Raw genomic sequence first — 17,486 nt, forward strand, 5'->3', positions numbered from 1 at the left:
TGCGACCCCATGGACTATATAACCCTCCAGGCTCCTCTGTCCATGGGGATTCTCCAGACAAGAATACTGGAGTGGGTTGCCATCCCCTCCTCCAGGGGATCTTCCCAACCCAGGGATTGAATCCAGGTGTCCCACATTGCAGGCGGATTCTTTACCATCTGAGCCACCAGGGAAGCCCTGCTGCTGCTGCTGCTGCTAAGTCGCTTCAGTCGTGTCCGACTCTGTGTGACCCCCCATAGACAGCAGCCCACCAAGCTCCGCCGTCCCTGGGATTCTCCAGGCAAGAACACTGGAGTGGGTTGCCGTTTCCTTCTCCAATGCATGAAACTGAAAAGTGAAAGTGAAGTCGCTCAGTCGTGTCCGACCCTCAGTGACCCCATGGACTGCAGCCCACCAGGCTCCTCCGTCCATGGGGTTTTCCAGGCAAGAGTACTGGAGTGGGGTGCCATCGCCTTCTCCATGGGAAGCCCTAGCCACTGCAAATGCAATCATTTATTGGAGAAAAAAACAACATTATTTGCATGGTCAATAATCAAACAGTAGATGGCTGACCTAGAACTGGTGTTCTATAGGTAGCCTGGGAAATTGAAAATGCTATTTTCACAAATACATCAAGAAATGCAACTTCAAACAAAGTGTAATTTTTCACCTACCAGATGGTGAGAGAAATATTTTGAATTTATGAGTTCCTGTGACTGGCCAAGTATAGAGAAAATAAATGGCTTTCATATATTGGTAGTGGAAATATACACAGGTACAGTCTTTTTGGAGGATAATTTGTCACTATCTATTCACATTTTAAATGTGCACACATAGCACTAGTGGTAAAGAACCAGCCTGACAATGCAGGAGACATGAGAGAGGTAGGTTCGATCCCTGGGTTGGGAAGATCCCCTGGAAGAGGGCATGGCAAACCACTCTAGTATTCCTGCCTGGAAAATCCCATGGACAGAGGAGCCTGGCAGTATGCAGTCCATAGGGTCGTACAGAATTGGACACGACTGAAGCAAATTAACACACACCCATTACTCAACAAATTTACTTTTAGGAATCTATTCTACAGAAATACTAGCACATGGATCCAAAGTTAAATGTAACAAGATACACACTGCAACGTTTTTGGGGGGCACCTAGAAGCTTGTGGGATCTAAGTTCCCTGACCAGGGACTGAACCTGGGCCATGGTGGTGAAAACACCAAATGATAAGCACCAGACCACCAGGAAACCCCTTGCAACTTTTTATAACAGTAAAAATCAAACCTAATTATTAATACTGTCCCTTAATGCTGGAATGGATGAACTATGATCCATTTAAACTATGGAATATTATATGTGCAGTCAAAAAAAAAGTTGAAATTCTATGACCTAAATTGGAAAAAAAGGAAATGATATTTTATACTGTTAAATGAAAAAAGAAAGTTACAGAATTACAGGTATAAAATACCTCATTAGATAGACAAATAACAACAAAAAACAAAAACTACATGTGTGAATACTTGTAATAAGCCTAGAAAATGTCTAGAGGACTCTAGACAGCAATGTACACAGCAAGCTGTTATTTCCTAGGAATGAAAGAAGCTTTCATTGTTCAATTTGTTTTCTTAAGCATCATATGCAATTCTTTTTACAATGAACATTAATTTTTTTAACTGGGGGGGGGAATCAAAAACTGTTCCTAATGGTGATATTTCTTCTGGAATGAAGTATTTTAGACCAATTAAAATGTTTTAGGACAATAAATAACTTTAATAACTTTTTCCCTTAAGGAATTAAAATTGGATTCATGGCCTTTTAAAAAACAATTTAGCTGTATGTCACCAAGCTGTGAAAATTTTATAACTCTTATTAGTATAAGGCATATACTGAGTCTTTTTTTTTTTTATATACTGAGTCTTAAAGAACATAAAACATTTGCCAATCAAAAAAAAACAAAGCTAAGTCCTCAAGAAAACCCACAACTTGTAGTAGAAAAAAAAACTGAATTATTTATCATGAGACCCTAAAATAATGTAGTATCTTTAATCTCTTAATTGTATATCACTGTGATTCTAAAAAACGGGAAGGGGTAGGAGATATTGGGCACTTATGACTCCTCCATTTAATCTTGGAATAAGAGCTTCATTGGACAACACAGCTGCCCTCTAACTCTCCCTACCAGTCCCTGCTTATAAAAAGAGATGTTCCTGAAAGTCACGTATTTAAGTGTTTGAGAAGCATCAAAGCAAACACACTGATAATCATTACACACAGACAGAATATTAACAATAATTTTAGACAATGATACATATGCACAACATTCAAAGTTTGTTTTTAGTGGGGGGAAAAAAAAAACCCAATAGAGTAAACGATCTCAGCAGAGAACCTAGCTTTCAATCTCAGCTCCATTACGACCCACCTTAACTGAACAAGCCCTTCATTGCTCTTTGGCTGGAGCCAAAGAAAGAAAGAGAAACTATTTTCAAGGTTCCTTCCAGCTCTAAAGAAAATCCTATGATCCCACCTTTCTCAACTAGAATTACAAACAAGAGAATTTCTATCCAAAAATATTCAGTTCTAAAAGTAAAAATTTGCTTATACATGAGGTGATGGGTAGGTTAACTGGATGGGAGGAATCCTTTCATAATGTATACATTTATCTAATAATGATGCTGTATACTTTAAATATTTTACAACTGTATTTGTCAATTATACCTCAATAAAGCTAGAAAAATAAAATAGAAATCTGGCTAGAAAATGTTTAAAAAACACTTTACATAATACATTTCTCCTACTGCCCCTAAGTCTTGTACACTTTAAATATTTTACAACTGTATTTGTCAATTACACCTCATTAAAGCTAGAAAAATAAAATCGAAATCTGGCTAGAAAATGTTTAAAAACACTTTACATAATACGTTTCTTCTACTGCCTCTATGTCTTAGTTGCAGGACTCTCAACATTTATAATACTAAAAGATGCAAAATCTGATCATGTTAACTCATTTCTCCCTTATTTTAAATTGTGTTCAAAATGAGAACGTGTTGCCAGAGGCCAGGGTTGGGAGGTGGCAAAATTGGTGAAGGTGCTCAAAAGGTAAAAACTATGAGATAATTAAGTTCTGGGGATGTAATGTACAGCATGGTGACTGTACTTAATATGTATTGTATATTTGAAAACTGTTAAGACAGTAGAACTTAAAAGTTCACATCACAAGAAAAACATGTAATTACATGAGGTGACTAATGTTAAGCTATATCATTCTGCAATATATAGGTATACCAAATCATTATGCTAAATACTTTGGACTAACACCATGTTACAAGTCAATTGTATCTCAAAACTGTGAAAAAATGACAAAGAGCTGAACACTGAATATTGTCTTAAAGGTCTTTTCTCAAGCAAATATAATGATGAATTAAACTGTTTAATGAAACTTCAATATTGAAAAACAAATCTTTCAAAAATGATCTTATGAACACATCTAATTATCCTATTCATTATTTCATTCAATCAATATGCTAAGCACCTACTATGTGTCGGGCACTGTAGTATTTCAACTTCTTTCTACTATCTAAAATAAAAGTCAGAGTACGAGAATCTTACCAACATGGCCTCCTCCGATGGTGTACGTCTTCCCAGATCCAGTCTGTCCATAGGCAAAAACGGTTGCATTATAGCCCTCAATGAGTGACAACACTAATGGCTTTATACAGGTATTATAAACTTCATCTTGAGTGGAATTTTTGCCAAAAACAAAATCAAAAGTAAAGATTCTATCTCTCCCAATGATAATTTGTTGGGTGTTTGGAATAACTCTCACACAAGCTTGATGATTATGAAGAACTTCTTTGCACAGCAGAGGTCTAATTCTTATAGCAACTTTAACTGGTATTTCTTCCATGGCAGCTTAGATTTTACTAAATAGATTTTCTACTTAATATCCATCATCTAGTGTGAGACACATCCATTTTACGTAAGATCTGGACCCCTGTGTATCAAAATAAAAACAAAATTTAGTTATTGACTCTTCTTTCCTAATAAACTAACCATCTTCTAAAGCAAAGTCAATTAGAGCAGGCTTTATTCCAATGTAAGATAGCTACAAAGAGTAAATCTGTCTAGAAAAAGTATACCTATATAATTTATAGATGAAACAATACAATGTCCAGCTTTGCAGCAAAATAATTTAGGGGGTGGGAGCCATGAGTTAGTAAATGATAAAGCAAAGTGATAAGCGAATGGGTTTCAATCATGCCATTCTTTCTATAACGGTAATATGTTTCCCAGCTCATTTATTTAAATATTGAATAACTGGGGAGTTAGAAACATACAGCAAGGAAATAACTGGTAATTGTACATATGTACGCAAGTAGTACAAAGCAAACCCTTATATTAGACTTTACAGCTAGGTACTGAAAAATAACATCTCCCCTTTGTCACAAATGTTAGAAATTAATCCATGAAAACAGTTTAAAGGATTTCTATAAATCAATGTAAATTTTAAATGAAACTTTTTATTCAAAGATAACCAAAACTAACAGAAAAACTGTTGTTTCATTCATAAATTATGTGGTACTTTTTCTAAAATTCTCTGGTAGGATTAATACACTAAAAATTAAATTGGTAGCTATATTGACAATGAACCTGAAAAATAAATTAAGAAAACAATTCCATTTACAATAACATTAGAAAGAATCAAATGCTCAGGAATATATTTAACAAAAGACATGTAAAACTTACACTCTGAAAACTACAAAATATTGTTGAAACTAAAGAAGATCTAAATAAATGGAAAAACATCTCATGTTCATGAACTGGAAAGCTTAAAATGGCAATATTTCTCAAACTGCTCTCAAGATTAAACAGAATGCCTATCAACATCCCAGCTGACTTCTTTGTAGAAATTGAAAAGCTGATTCTAAATTCAAGGGACACAGAATAGCAAATACAATACTGAAAAAGGACAAAGTTGGAGGATATACTTCCCCAATTTCATAACCAGGCAACAGTAATCAAGACAGTATGGTACAGGAACAAAAACAGAAATATAGATCAATAATTGGATAGACTGCTCATCGATAAACTCACCCACCTATGGTCACCTAATTTCTATGACAAAGAGGGCAAAGACATACAATGGAGAAAGACAGACACTTCAATAAGTAGTGAGGGGAAAACTGGACATCTAATGTAAAAGAATGTAATTAGAACACTCCCTAACACCATACACAAAAATAAACTCAAAATGGATTAAAGACCTAACTCTTAGAGGAAAACATAGGCAGAACACTCTGACATAAATCACAGTAAGATCTTTTCTGACTCACCTCCCAGAGTAATAAAAATAAAGAAATAAGACCTAATTAAACTTAAAAGCTTTTACATAGCAAAAGAAACCATAAACAAGACAAAAAAACAACCCATAGAAAGGGAGAAAGTATTTGCAAGTGAAGCAACTGACAAAGGATTAATCTCTAAAACTGTATACAAACAGCTCCTGCAACTCAATTGAAAAAAAAAAAAAAAACCCAACCAAAAAAATGGGCAGAAGATTTAAATAAACATTTCTCCAAGGAAGATATACAGATGGCTAAAAAACACAGAAAAGATGCTAAGCATCACTAATTAGGGAAGTGCAAATCAAATAAAAACTACAACAAGGTATCACCTCACACTGTCAGAATGGCCATCATCAAAAAATCTACAAACAATAAATGCTGGAGAGGGTGTGAAGAAAAAGAGAATGCTCTTACACTGTTGGTGAGAATGTAAATTGATATGGTCACTATGGAGAACAGTATGGAGGTTTCTTAAAAATATTTGGCAAAACTAATACAATTTTGTAAAGTTTAAAAATAAAATAAAATTAAAAAAAAACAAACAACTAAAAACAGAAGTACCATACATGATCCAGCAATCCCACTCCTGAGCATACACTTGGACAAAACCATAATTCAAAATGATAAATGCACCCCAATGTTCACTGCAGCACTATTTACAACAGCCAGGATATGGAAGCAATCTAAATGTTCATCAACAGAGGAATGGATAAAGAAGATATGGTACATACAAAATACAATGGAATATTACTCAGACATAAAAAGGAACAAAACTGGGACATTTCCACAGATTGTATGGACCTAGAGACCTATAGAGTGAAGCAAGTCAGAAAAATAAATATCATATATTAATACATATATGTGGAATCTGAAAAAATTGGTATAGACGATCTTATTTACAAAGCAGAAATAGAGACACAGACAGAACAAACATATAGATACCAGTGGGAAGAGGGGTGTGTGGGATGAATTGGGAGAATGAGATTGTGATTGACATATATACACTACTGAAACTATGTATAAAATAGATAATTAATGAGACCCTACTGTACAGCACAAGGAACTCTACTCAATGATCTGTGGTGACCAAAATGGAAAAGGAAACTAAAAAAGAGGGGATATATGGCTTCCTTGATGGCTCAGTGGTAAAAAATCTGCCTGTAATGCAAGAGATATGGGTTCAATCCCTGAGTTGAGAAGATCTCCTGGAGAAGGAACTGGCAACCCACTCCAGTATTCTCACCTAGGAAATCCCATGGGCAGAGGAGTTTGGCAGGCTACAGTCCACTGGGTCACAAAAGGGTTGGACACAATGTAGTGACTAAACAACAAAATAGCTGATTCATTTTGCTGTACAGGAGAAACTACTACAACACTGTAAAGCAAGTATATACTACAAAAGCCTTAAAAGAAAACACAAGGGTAATTCATTGTTGAATTGAATTTAGCGATGGTTTCTCATTTATGTCACCAAAAGCAAAAGCAATAGCAAGAAGTGGTAAAAGGAAAAGTAGATAAAATGAACTCAATCAAATTAAAAGTTTGTACCCCAAAAGATACTACCAAGAAAATGAAAAGATAGCAGCACTATTCACAACAATCAAGACATGGAAATAACCCAAATGTTCATCACCAGATAAATGGATAAAGAAGATGTGGTATGTATAGACAATGGAATACTACTCAGCCATTAAAAAGGAAAATAATGCCATTTGCAGCAACATAGACAGACTTAGAGATTATCATACAAAATGAAGTAAGTTAGAAAAATACAAGTACATATGGTATCACTTGTATGTGGAATCTAAAATATGACACAAATTAACTCATCTACAAAACAAAGACTCATAGACATAGAGAACAGATCTGCAGTTGTCAAGGTGGAGAGAGGATGAGGGAAGAACAGAGTGGGAGTTTAAGGGTTGCTGCTGCTGCTGCTGAGTCGCTTCAGTCGTGTCCGACTCTGTGCGACCCCGTAGACGGCAGCCCACCCGGCTCCCCCGTCCCTGGGATTCTCCAGGCAAGAACACTGGAGTGGGTTGCCATTTCCTTCTCCAATGCATGAAAGTGAAAAGTGAAAGTGAAGTCGCTCATTCATGTCTGACTCTTTGCGACCCCATGGACTGCAGCCTACCAGGCTCCTCCGTCCATGGGATTTTCCAGGCAAGAGTACTGGAGTGGGGTGCCATTGCCTTCTCCAGTTTCGGGTTAGTAGATGCAAACTATTATATATAGAATGGATGAACAACAAGGTCCTACTGTATAGCACTGTAACTGTATTCAATATCCTGTGATAAATCATAATGGAAAAGAATGTGTGTGTGTGTGTATATATATATCTGAATCACTTTGCTATATAGCAGAAATTAACATAACACTGTAAATCAACTATACTCCAATAAAAACTTTAAAAAGGAATATAAAAAAAAATACAATATTGATAACAGAAAAAAAAAAGTGAAAAGAATTGAATGTTACTGTTGTTTAGTCGCCCACTCATGTCTGACTCTTCTGTGACCCCATGAATTGGGATTCTCCAGGCAAGAATACTGGATTGAGTTGCCATTTCTTTCTCCAAGGGATCTTCTTGACCCAGGGGTCGAACCTGCATCTCCTGCATTGGCAGGAGATCCTATACTGCTGAGCCACAGGAGAAAATACTTGCAAGTCATATATCTAATAACCATTTGTGTCTAGAATACATAAAGAACGATTACAATTCAGAAGGAAAAAAAAAAAATTTAAAAGTGGGCAAAAGATCTGAAAATAGAGTTTTTCAACGATGATATAAAAATGCCCAGGGGGCTTCCCTGGTGATCCAGTGGTTAAGAATCTGCCTTGGAATGCAAGGTACACGGGTTCAATCCCTGGTCCAGGAAGACCGCACATGCTGCGGGGCAACTAAGCCCGTGTGCCACAACTACTGAGCCCTTGGTCTAGAGCCCACAAGAGAAGCCACCGCAATGAGAAGCCCTTGCACTACAACAAAGATCAAGTAGCCCCAGCTCACCGCAACTAGAGAAATCCAGGGCAAATCAACAAAGACCAAGCAGAAAATAAATAATAAATAAATAAAATTATGTAGTGTAGTGGTTAGTTGCTCAGTCATGTCTGACTCTTTGTGACCCCAAGGACTGTAGCCCACCAGGCTCCTCCATCCATGGAATTTTCCCGGCAAGAATATCAGAGCAGGTTGCTGTTCTCTTCTCCAGGGGATCTTCCCTACCCAGGGATCAAACCTGGATCTCCAGTTTTGCGGGCAGATTCTTTACCATCTCAGTGACCAGGGAAGACCATAATAAATAAATTTTATTTATATAAAATTATATATATATAAACACAATCAGATATCACTTTATACCCACTGACATAGCTATAAAAAAGATCACGTAAATGTTGGCAAGAAGGTAGAGAATATGGAACCCTTATGGGAATACAGCGGAGAAGGCAATGGCACCCTACTCCAGTACTCTTGCCTGGAAAATCCCATGGATGGAGGAGCCTGGTGGGCTGCAGTCCATGGGGTCGCGAAGAGTCGGACACGACTGAGTGACTTCACTTTCACTTTTCACTTTCATGCATTGGAGAAGGAAATGGCAACCCACTCCAGTGTTCTTGCCTGGAGAATCCCAGGGACAGGGGAGCCTGGTAGGCTGCCGTCTATGGGGTCACACAGAGTCAGACACGACTGAAGTGACTTAGCATAGCATGGGAATACACAATGATACAGCCGCTTTGGAATAGTCTGTGTGAGTGTGCAAAGTTGCTTCAGTTGTGTTCGGCTCTTTTCGACTCCATGGACTGTAGCCTGCCAGGCTCCTCTGTCCATGAAATTCTCCAGGCAAGAATACTGGAGTCGGTTGCCATGCCCTCTCCAATGGGAACAGGCTGGCGCTCAAAACGTTAAACACACAGTTATCACTTCACCCAGCAATGCTACTCTCAAGTATATTTCCCAAAGAAACAAAAACATATGTTGACATAAAAAGTTGTAAATGAATGTTCACAGTCTTGTTCGTATAAAAGTTAAGAGAAAAAGAAGTAACAAACAAGTAATCTATGTTTAAATGCAGATGAAAAGTAATCAATTTGGGGTGCGGCTGAGCCCTATGGAGAAGGGCTTTCTAGTAACTGAGCAGACTAATGGACTAAAATAATATTTTCAGCACTACATGCAATGAAAATGTTAATTAAGACACATTTAGTATTCACTAGCCTTTAAAAAGAACTCTGCAGTAGTATTGTGCATTTATAATTCGGGGAGTGGACAGTCTGAAAAGGATCACAGTAACAAAAAAACATTTACATCACTGTACTAAGAGCCCAATGAGAGTTAAAATATCAGCTCCCTTGGGCTATAAAATCCCAAAACAGAGTCAACAAACTATCTTTAATGGCCAAAGAGATGCACTTAACCTTGGCAGTTTTAATCATTCTAGTGAAATTCTGCACTGAAAAAACAAATACTCATAAATATGGTGAATCTTTTCTTGGATAATAAAGGACTATAGGACATTTGGTATTGGAAAATTTTCCAAAGAAACTACAGGGATGTAGTATGATTTAGTTCTTCCAAATGTCTCTGAACACCTATATTAGGAGTTTTTATCACACAGATTAGTTTTTTTTAATACCATCACATTAAAACAAAACAGTCTATGTTAAGCTAAACCTACTTCCAATAAAATTGCTAATAAAAGGTACAAGTGTAATTGAGATGTTTTCACTTTATTGATTTTTTAAATAGGAGTATCTATAAACAATCTGAATCTAAAGGCCACAGAAATCCACCTACTATAATCACTAAAAACCAATAAGGGCCCATAAAATATAGCTAGCCAAAAAAAAAAAAACAGTATAAAAGAATTTTTCTTTTTTTAAAAATCCATAGTACTCATACTTCTTTAGATACTGATCAAATACAGCCATCAGAAGCATATATATTATCTCACCAATAAATTTGAAGAAAGGTAAAATATGATTGGCTGGTGATATTTACGCACACTCAATGAAGTTCTGAAATATGAGCAAAGGAAGGAGAAATATTTGATTACTGATGCCGTTACTGATTAGAAAAGTGTCTCCAAATACCGTAATCATCTTGTGCCTCTGGCTTTTCAACAGTAGTGATTATCTAAAAATTGTAGTTTGTAAGTAATATTTTCGTAAGAAACTTTCTGGCAAATGAGTAGTGAGTCTCATAAGGATCTCAGAAAAGGCCCCAAATGCATAAAGAACTAGACGAAGAAGACAGGAAGCAAAGACAGGGAATCTACGAAGCTTTTCAAACTGGGAGGGGGCGAAGTTTTCTTTTAAAAAATGTTTCAAAGAAAGAATTTGGGCACCCTTACTCTCTCAAGTATCTCCTGCTGTAAGGGAGAGGGCTTTCAAACTTCTGCAGAGCTTAGAATGCAGCAAAGTTCCAACATCCACAATGGAAAAAGGAGGCCTGTGACAAAACGAAACCCCCAAGGAGGGTGGGCCTTTCCCGTCCCTCTTCAGATCCCACAGCTGAAGTATGAACACAAGATAATACACAAGATCCGACTTAGTGCGGCTCGGTCCGGGGTTCCCGCGCGTCCCTATTCCTCAAGCCCCTCTATCTCACGGGGCACCCAACTTCCCCGGCCAGTCGCCGGGGGATCCCAGCAACGACCTCAGGCCCCTCGGGCGCCCTCCTCCGTCCTGCTGACGCCCCAACCGCCCACCCCGTCAGCCAAGCCTCGGCGGGTCCCAGTCCCTCTCCTCCCAACGGCCTGCCGAGGACGCCGGCGCAGAGGACGCGCTGTCGCCGCACCAGACCCGGACCTCCAGCCCGGCCCGGACCGCCTGCCACTCACAGACCGGTTCGAGAAAGCCCGTCTCAGGCGGCCAGCGCAGCGCAGGACTTCTCGGCTTCTCTTCACTCCGCCGCGCCGCCGCTACCGCCGCTGCCCGCGCCTTTTGTTGTTATGGGTTCTCCCGGCAACCGGCGAAGCTCGTGCTGACGTGCCCCCGCCCGTCAGGGCGTCTGGCGGCTCCCGGGCCCCACCCCTGTCTCCCAAGCTCCGCTCCTGGACCCGCCCCGTGAGGGAGGAGCCAAGAACCGGCCGCCTCCCAGGTTCACTCCAAAGTAAAACCCAGGGAACCCTCTCATAGTGCTCAGCCAAAGTAACCCTCCACCAGTTTGTAAAGTGATTATGAGAAAGATTCTCATAATTGCTTTCAGTATTTTAGCTACCAATTCTGTTTATTTTTATTGAAGTTAAGTTCATAAAATGAACCATTTTAAGGTGCACAATTCAATGGCATTTTAGACATTCACAGTGTTGTACAACCATCACCTCTATTTCCAAAACATTTTCATCATTCCAAAAGGAAAACCCCATACTGGTTAGCAATACTCTTCCTATTTCCTCTCTCCCCCAGCCACTGGAGACCACTAATCACCTTTCTAAGGATTTACCTGATTTGGACATTTCATAGTCGTAGAATCATACAATTTGTGGCCTTGTGCTGGCTTTTTTTTTTTTTTTTTTTTTTTTTGCTAAAAAACAATTCCCAGGTTTACTCCTGTAGTAGCAAGTATCAGGACTTTAGTTCCTTATTATGGCTGAATAATATTCCATCATGAGGACATACTACATTTTATGTATCCATTTATCAATTAATGGACACATGGTTTATTTCCACTTTGAGAATACTATAAATGATTCTGCTATGAACATGATATACAGGTATCTGTTTAATGTCTTTTTTTTTCAGTTCTTTAAGGTATAGACCTCACAATAAGAGGTGAGGTCTTAAGAGGCCTCTTAAGATCTTCTCTCTCAAGAGGCTGTAAGAGTGACCCAGAGAGTCTAGGGAAATGGCACCAAGTGAAAGTGGCCTTCTGGTTGGACACGACTTTGGAGGAAGCTGTCTGTATCTCTAGGCTGAAGCAAAGTAATCAAATTGGCAGCACAGGGAGGCCCCTGGAGTGGAACAGCCTACACTACCACCATCTGTTAGGGTAAGAACCTGTGATTTTCCTGTTTTCCATCTTGCCCTCACAAATCCATCCTGTACACCTGCTATGCAGGACACAAACCTGACCACAAATCTGCCTTTTGCCTACACTGTCTTTGCAATGTTATGGAGACTATTACTAGTTAGCAGCTGGAATGAGAAATCCATGTATGAAGAGGCACAATTTTGCTGAGAAGATGCTTTGTTAGCCTACACCCAGGAGGAAGTTATGGAGAAGGCAATGGCACCCCACTCCAGTACTCTTGCCTGGAAAATCCCATGGACGGAGGAGCCTGGTAGGCTGTAGTCCATGGGGTCGATAAGAGTCGGACAGGACTGAGCGACTTCACTTTCACTTTTCACTTTCATGCATTGGAGAAGGAAATGGCACCCAGCTCCAGTACTCTTGCCTGGAAAATCCCAGGGACGGGGGAGCCTGGTGGGCTGCCGTCTATGGGGTCGCACAGAGTGGGACACGACTGAAGTGACTTAGCAGCAGTTAGCAGGAGGAAGTTAAGCCTCCTGAGAGTGACTTGATAGGTTTTCAGGCTTCAGAGAAGGGGATGGTGATGCTCATATGAACCTAGAGAGGAATTATTGGACTGTTGTTGAGAAGGAATGAGAAAGACGGAGGAAGCCTGAGATGTCAGGAAGAGGCTGAGAGGACGAATCAGAGAGGAAGGAAAGGCTAGCTGATAAAGGAATTCCAGGGAGAACAGACATGGCTAAAGGGGATCTTTAGGTTGTATAACCCCTTCCTCACTCTCCACTGCAAAATATTCAGTAAAGTCTACATCACTACCAAAGTATTTGTGACACAAATTGTTTGTAACAACTTGAAGATCTGCCAGCCTCTAAGTCAAGTCTGGTGCTGGACAAAAACCACATGAACTTAGAAGGCAGAGAAGAAAGCTGAAATCTGGCTTACATGTCAATGATGTTTTACTTCACTAATAAACCAAAGCAATGTAAATTAAAATAATAAACCATTTTACCTATAAAATTGGTAACAATTTTTTATAAGTAACAGGCAAGCATTCCATGAGACAGACTTTTTTTTAAACCTTTTGACTATGCCGCATGGCTGCCCAACTCGACTTGTGTGATCCTAGTCCCACCAGGGATCAAACCCATGTCCCCTGCATTGGCAGTGAGCAGTCTTAACCACTAAACCACCAGGGAAGTCCCCAGGATGGATTTTTATACATAATCCCACCTTTTGTCATCTCTCCAAAGAAAATAAAAATATAAATAAAGAATCATGTAGAAGGATATTCATTATGGTATTATGTGTAACAGCAAAAATTTTGAAGTTACATGTATGTTCAATGAAAGGTATCCCTAAATTAACAATAGTACATTTATAAAAGAGAATGTTACATACATATTGAAATTCAATTTTATAAGAATTTGATATAGGAAAATGCCTACAAATTAAGCATATAAAATACTATCTAGTGTTCTCATCTGAAGAACTGGAATAGAAGTCATCCCTACTTCATAGAATTGTTGTAAAGTTTGAAAGGTGGAACTAATTGTAAAGCAAGGACTCAAAAATTATTAGGTACCTAGAATGATGGTGGCATTTTTCTCAAACTTGTTCAGGGGAGAAACACACACATATATATACATATATAAAAGCAAGAAATAGTTAAAATGTTCAACAAAGTTCATCAAAATAACCATCATTAAAACTGAGTTAAAGGTCATTTTATAATTTAATCAACTAGGGTCTTGATTCAATGAACAAAACCCAATTCTGGAACACTTAAGAAAAAAAAAAAAGACTTCATTGAAAAGTGTATCATTAAAATGCTTTATGTTACAAGTAGTGGCAATGCCAAGTCATATCTTGACTAAGAAAATATATTTCAGTTCATATAACTTGAAATGAAATATGAAAAATCAGTCTTAGAATTGGTAAAATAGAACATACTCCTACATATTCATGAGGACCTCTATTCTGCGGCATTAATTTATTACTTCTGCACCAATACCTTACTGCTTTAATTACTATAGCTTTGCCCTATATTTTACTGATAGGGCAAGCTGTTCCTCATTATTCTAACTTTTTTTGACTATTCTTGGCATTTCTCCTCCAGAAGAACTTTTGAATCAGTTTGACAATTTCCAGAAGAAAGTTCCATTGAGATTTTTTAATTGGAATTGCAATTAAATTTTTAAAACCTATAACTTTACCTTTATAAATGGCTCTTTATGAAAAAGATAAAATGCTTCTCATGATAAAGTCCACTCTTCTTGATATGATATACAAGGCCTTTCATAATCTACTTTTTTCTTACCTTTCTAGATGCCCTGCTATTTCTAAATTTCTTTTAAGAAGATATAGTAACTTATTTATTTTTATTTTTAAAATTTTGGCGGCACCGGGTCTTCTGTTGCAGCACTCAGGCTTCTCTAGTTGCAGCAGGAACTTACTTTCCTTTCAGCATGTGAGATCTTAGTTCCCCAACCAAGGATCAAACCTGCATCCCTTTCATTGGAAGGTAGATTCTTAACCACTGGATCACCAGGGAAGTCCCCCTGCTATTTCTTGCCTCACATTTTAATTCTCCAGCATCAGCAGAGACTATATATCATTAATTTTTATGTAATTTATTTTTTATTTTTATCATTTATTTATATTTTATCATTGTTGAGCATAGTCAGCATTTAATACACAATAAATATTAAGCTCGTCTCAGAGACGCAGTAAATATTTATGGGAATTAAAAAAAAAAACAAAACAGAGAACAAGTAATTTGCTCAAGGCTACATGGTCAGTAAGTGGCAGAAGCGAGACTGAAGCCTATATGTGTCAGTTGACAAAGTCAACACTGCCTCCTCAGAGACTGAGGTCAGCTATAGCCTTCTACAGGAGAAGGCAATGGCACCCCACTCCAGTACTCTTGCCTGGAAAATCTCATGGAAGGAGGAGCCTGGTAGGCTGCAGTCCATGGGGTCGATAAGAGTCGGACATAACTGAGCGACTTCACTTTCACTTTTCACTTTCATGCGTTGGAGAAGGAAATGGCAACCCACTCCAGTGTTCTTGCCTGGAGAATCCCAGGGACGGGGGAGCCTGGTGGGCTGACGTCTATAGGGTCACACAGAGTCGGACACAACTGAAGTGACTTAGCAGCAGCAGCAGCAGCATAGCTTTCTACATAATGCACGGCACGCCTCTCTCTTTCTCTCTCTCTCCCCTTATTTACTCAAATCAGGATCCAAACATGATCCACATGTAGCATTTCGTTGACATGTTCCTTAATTCTGTTAGTGAGTCATTCGCCACCTTTTTAAAAATTATGATTAAATACACAATAACATTGGGCTTCCCTGGTGGCTCAGAGAGTAAAGTGTCTGCCTGCAGTGCAGGAGACCTGGGTCCGATTCCCAGGTCGGGAAGATCCCCTGGAGAAGGCAATGGCACCCCACTCCAGTACTCTTGCCTGGAAAATCTCATGGAAGGAGGAGCCTGGTAGGCTGCAGTCCATGGGGTCGATAAGAGTCGGACATAACTGAGCGACTTCACTTTCACTTTTCACTTTCCACTTTCATGCATTGGAGAAGGAAATGGCAACCCACTCCAGTGTTCTTGCCTGGAGAATCCCAGGGATAGGGGAGCCTGGTGGGCTGCCGTCTATGGGGTTGCACCGAGTCGGATACGACTGAAGCGACTTAGCAGCAGCAGCAGCAGCATATTTTGTTAATCCATTCATCTCTTGTTGGACACAGGTTGCTTCCAGTTTTTGGCTATTGTAAATAATGCTGCTAAGAACAAAAATGTACAACTATTTCTTCAAGATCCCGCTTTTAGTTCTTTGGGGTATATACTCCGAATGGAATTGCTGGATCGTGTGATAGTCCTATCTTTAATTTTTTGAGGAACTGCCAAATTGTTTTCATAGCTGCTCTACTATTTTACAATCCCATCAACAGTGCACAAGGGATCCAATTTCTCCACATCCTCACCAACCCTGCCACCCCACTTTTTTAAATCACTTATCTGTTGAAGAAACTGTGCCATTTGTCCTTTAGAATGTCTCACATTCTAGATTTGACAATTGCATCTTTGTGTTACCATTTAACAGGTTCCTCTCTTTCCCACATTTTCTGTAAACTACATTTCCTGTAGATCTAGATTCTTGATTAGATTCAGGCTCAATTTTTCTGGCAAGAATAATTCATAGACAGGGCTGTGTACTTCCCTATTCAACACACCAGGAGGCATACAATGTCTGAGTGCCCCACTTCTGGTGATGTTAAGATTACTAGTGAGTTCAGGTGCTTTCAGCCTAATCCATCCATTTAAAATTTCCCCATCAATATTTTACCTAACGGTTTTAACAACCATTGATGATTATTTTACAGATCCATTATTAGGAGTTCATTAGGAATTCCAAAATGGTAATGTTCTAATATTCTTTTTTGCATTTATTAGCTAGAATTGTTCTATAAAGAAGTTTCCCTCTATCAAATTATCCTAAAATGCAGTTAGTAGAGGACCCATGCTTGATTTTTTTTCTCTTCTATTTATCCATTTTGAGAATAATGAATTGATCCCTACCAAAGTAGACCAACAGGGTTTCTTTTTTTGGATTCAGTAGGCGTGATTATGAACTCATAGAATTTTATACTTTTTATTTGCTTTCCAAATACCATTTTCACCCTTCAAAGTATTTCTAGACTTCTTATTAAGTACCACTGTGACTTACTGTTTCTTTTCATTTGAATCCAGGCTTCATGAATATTGTCAAGTTTTAATCATTGAATTCCATTCCCACAACCAAATAATATTGATTAATTCATATGCCAACCAACCCTCAGTCTTCCTGAGAATGTTGAAATAGAAATGGCAAGGGAAGGGAGAGAGTTATTAGATTATTTCCAACTCCATTAGGAAATTCAGTCAGTTCTTTCCTTAGACCAACTCAGAATATAAGACTTACTTGTTTCCTAGCTGTTCAATGGTTGCCAAATTGAAATGATCCCCACCTGGTGACGAATTCTGATTACACAAAGGTATAGAAGATAAAGTTGTTTGGACTCCCTACCATCCCTTTTCCTTTCTATAAGCAGACCTCCCCTATTTATTCAAGAACTACCCCTATTCCTTGGCTCAGATGGTAAAGAATCGCCTGCAATACAGGATACCCAGGGTTCCAGAAGGTCATGGAA

General features: G+C 38.6%; 1 protein-coding gene across 12 annotated transcripts in view; it reads right to left on the bottom strand.

Moving 5' to 3' along the window:
• The window catches only part of KIF27 (kinesin family member 27), a 92,623-nt gene extending 81,278 nt beyond the window's left edge, over positions 1 to 11,345 (bottom strand). For 4 of the 12 annotated variants that reach the window (XM_044940234.2, XM_006059111.4, XM_044940236.2 and 1 more), the window contains exons 1-2: positions 11,163 to 11,345; positions 3,583 to 3,967 (exon numbers count right to left, since the gene is read on the bottom strand). In XM_044940234.2, coding sequence (XP_044796169.2) covers positions 3,583 to 3,880 — 298 coding nt within the window. In that variant the 5' untranslated portion in view covers positions 3,881 to 3,967; positions 11,163 to 11,345. Of the gene's footprint in view, positions 1 to 3,582; positions 3,968 to 10,270; positions 10,335 to 10,669; positions 10,784 to 11,158 lie in introns of those variants that run through there. The other 8 variants (XM_006059113.4, XM_025281950.3, XM_006059108.4 and 5 more) reach the window with 6 other exon arrangements.
• Positions 11,346 to 17,486: the final 6,141 nt, after the last annotated feature.

Source organism: Bubalus bubalis, chromosome 3 (assembly GCF_019923935.1).
Source record: "Bubalus bubalis isolate 160015118507 breed Murrah chromosome 3, NDDB_SH_1, whole genome shotgun sequence".
Classification (NCBI taxonomy): Eukaryota; Metazoa; Chordata; class Mammalia; order Artiodactyla; family Bovidae; genus Bubalus; species Bubalus bubalis.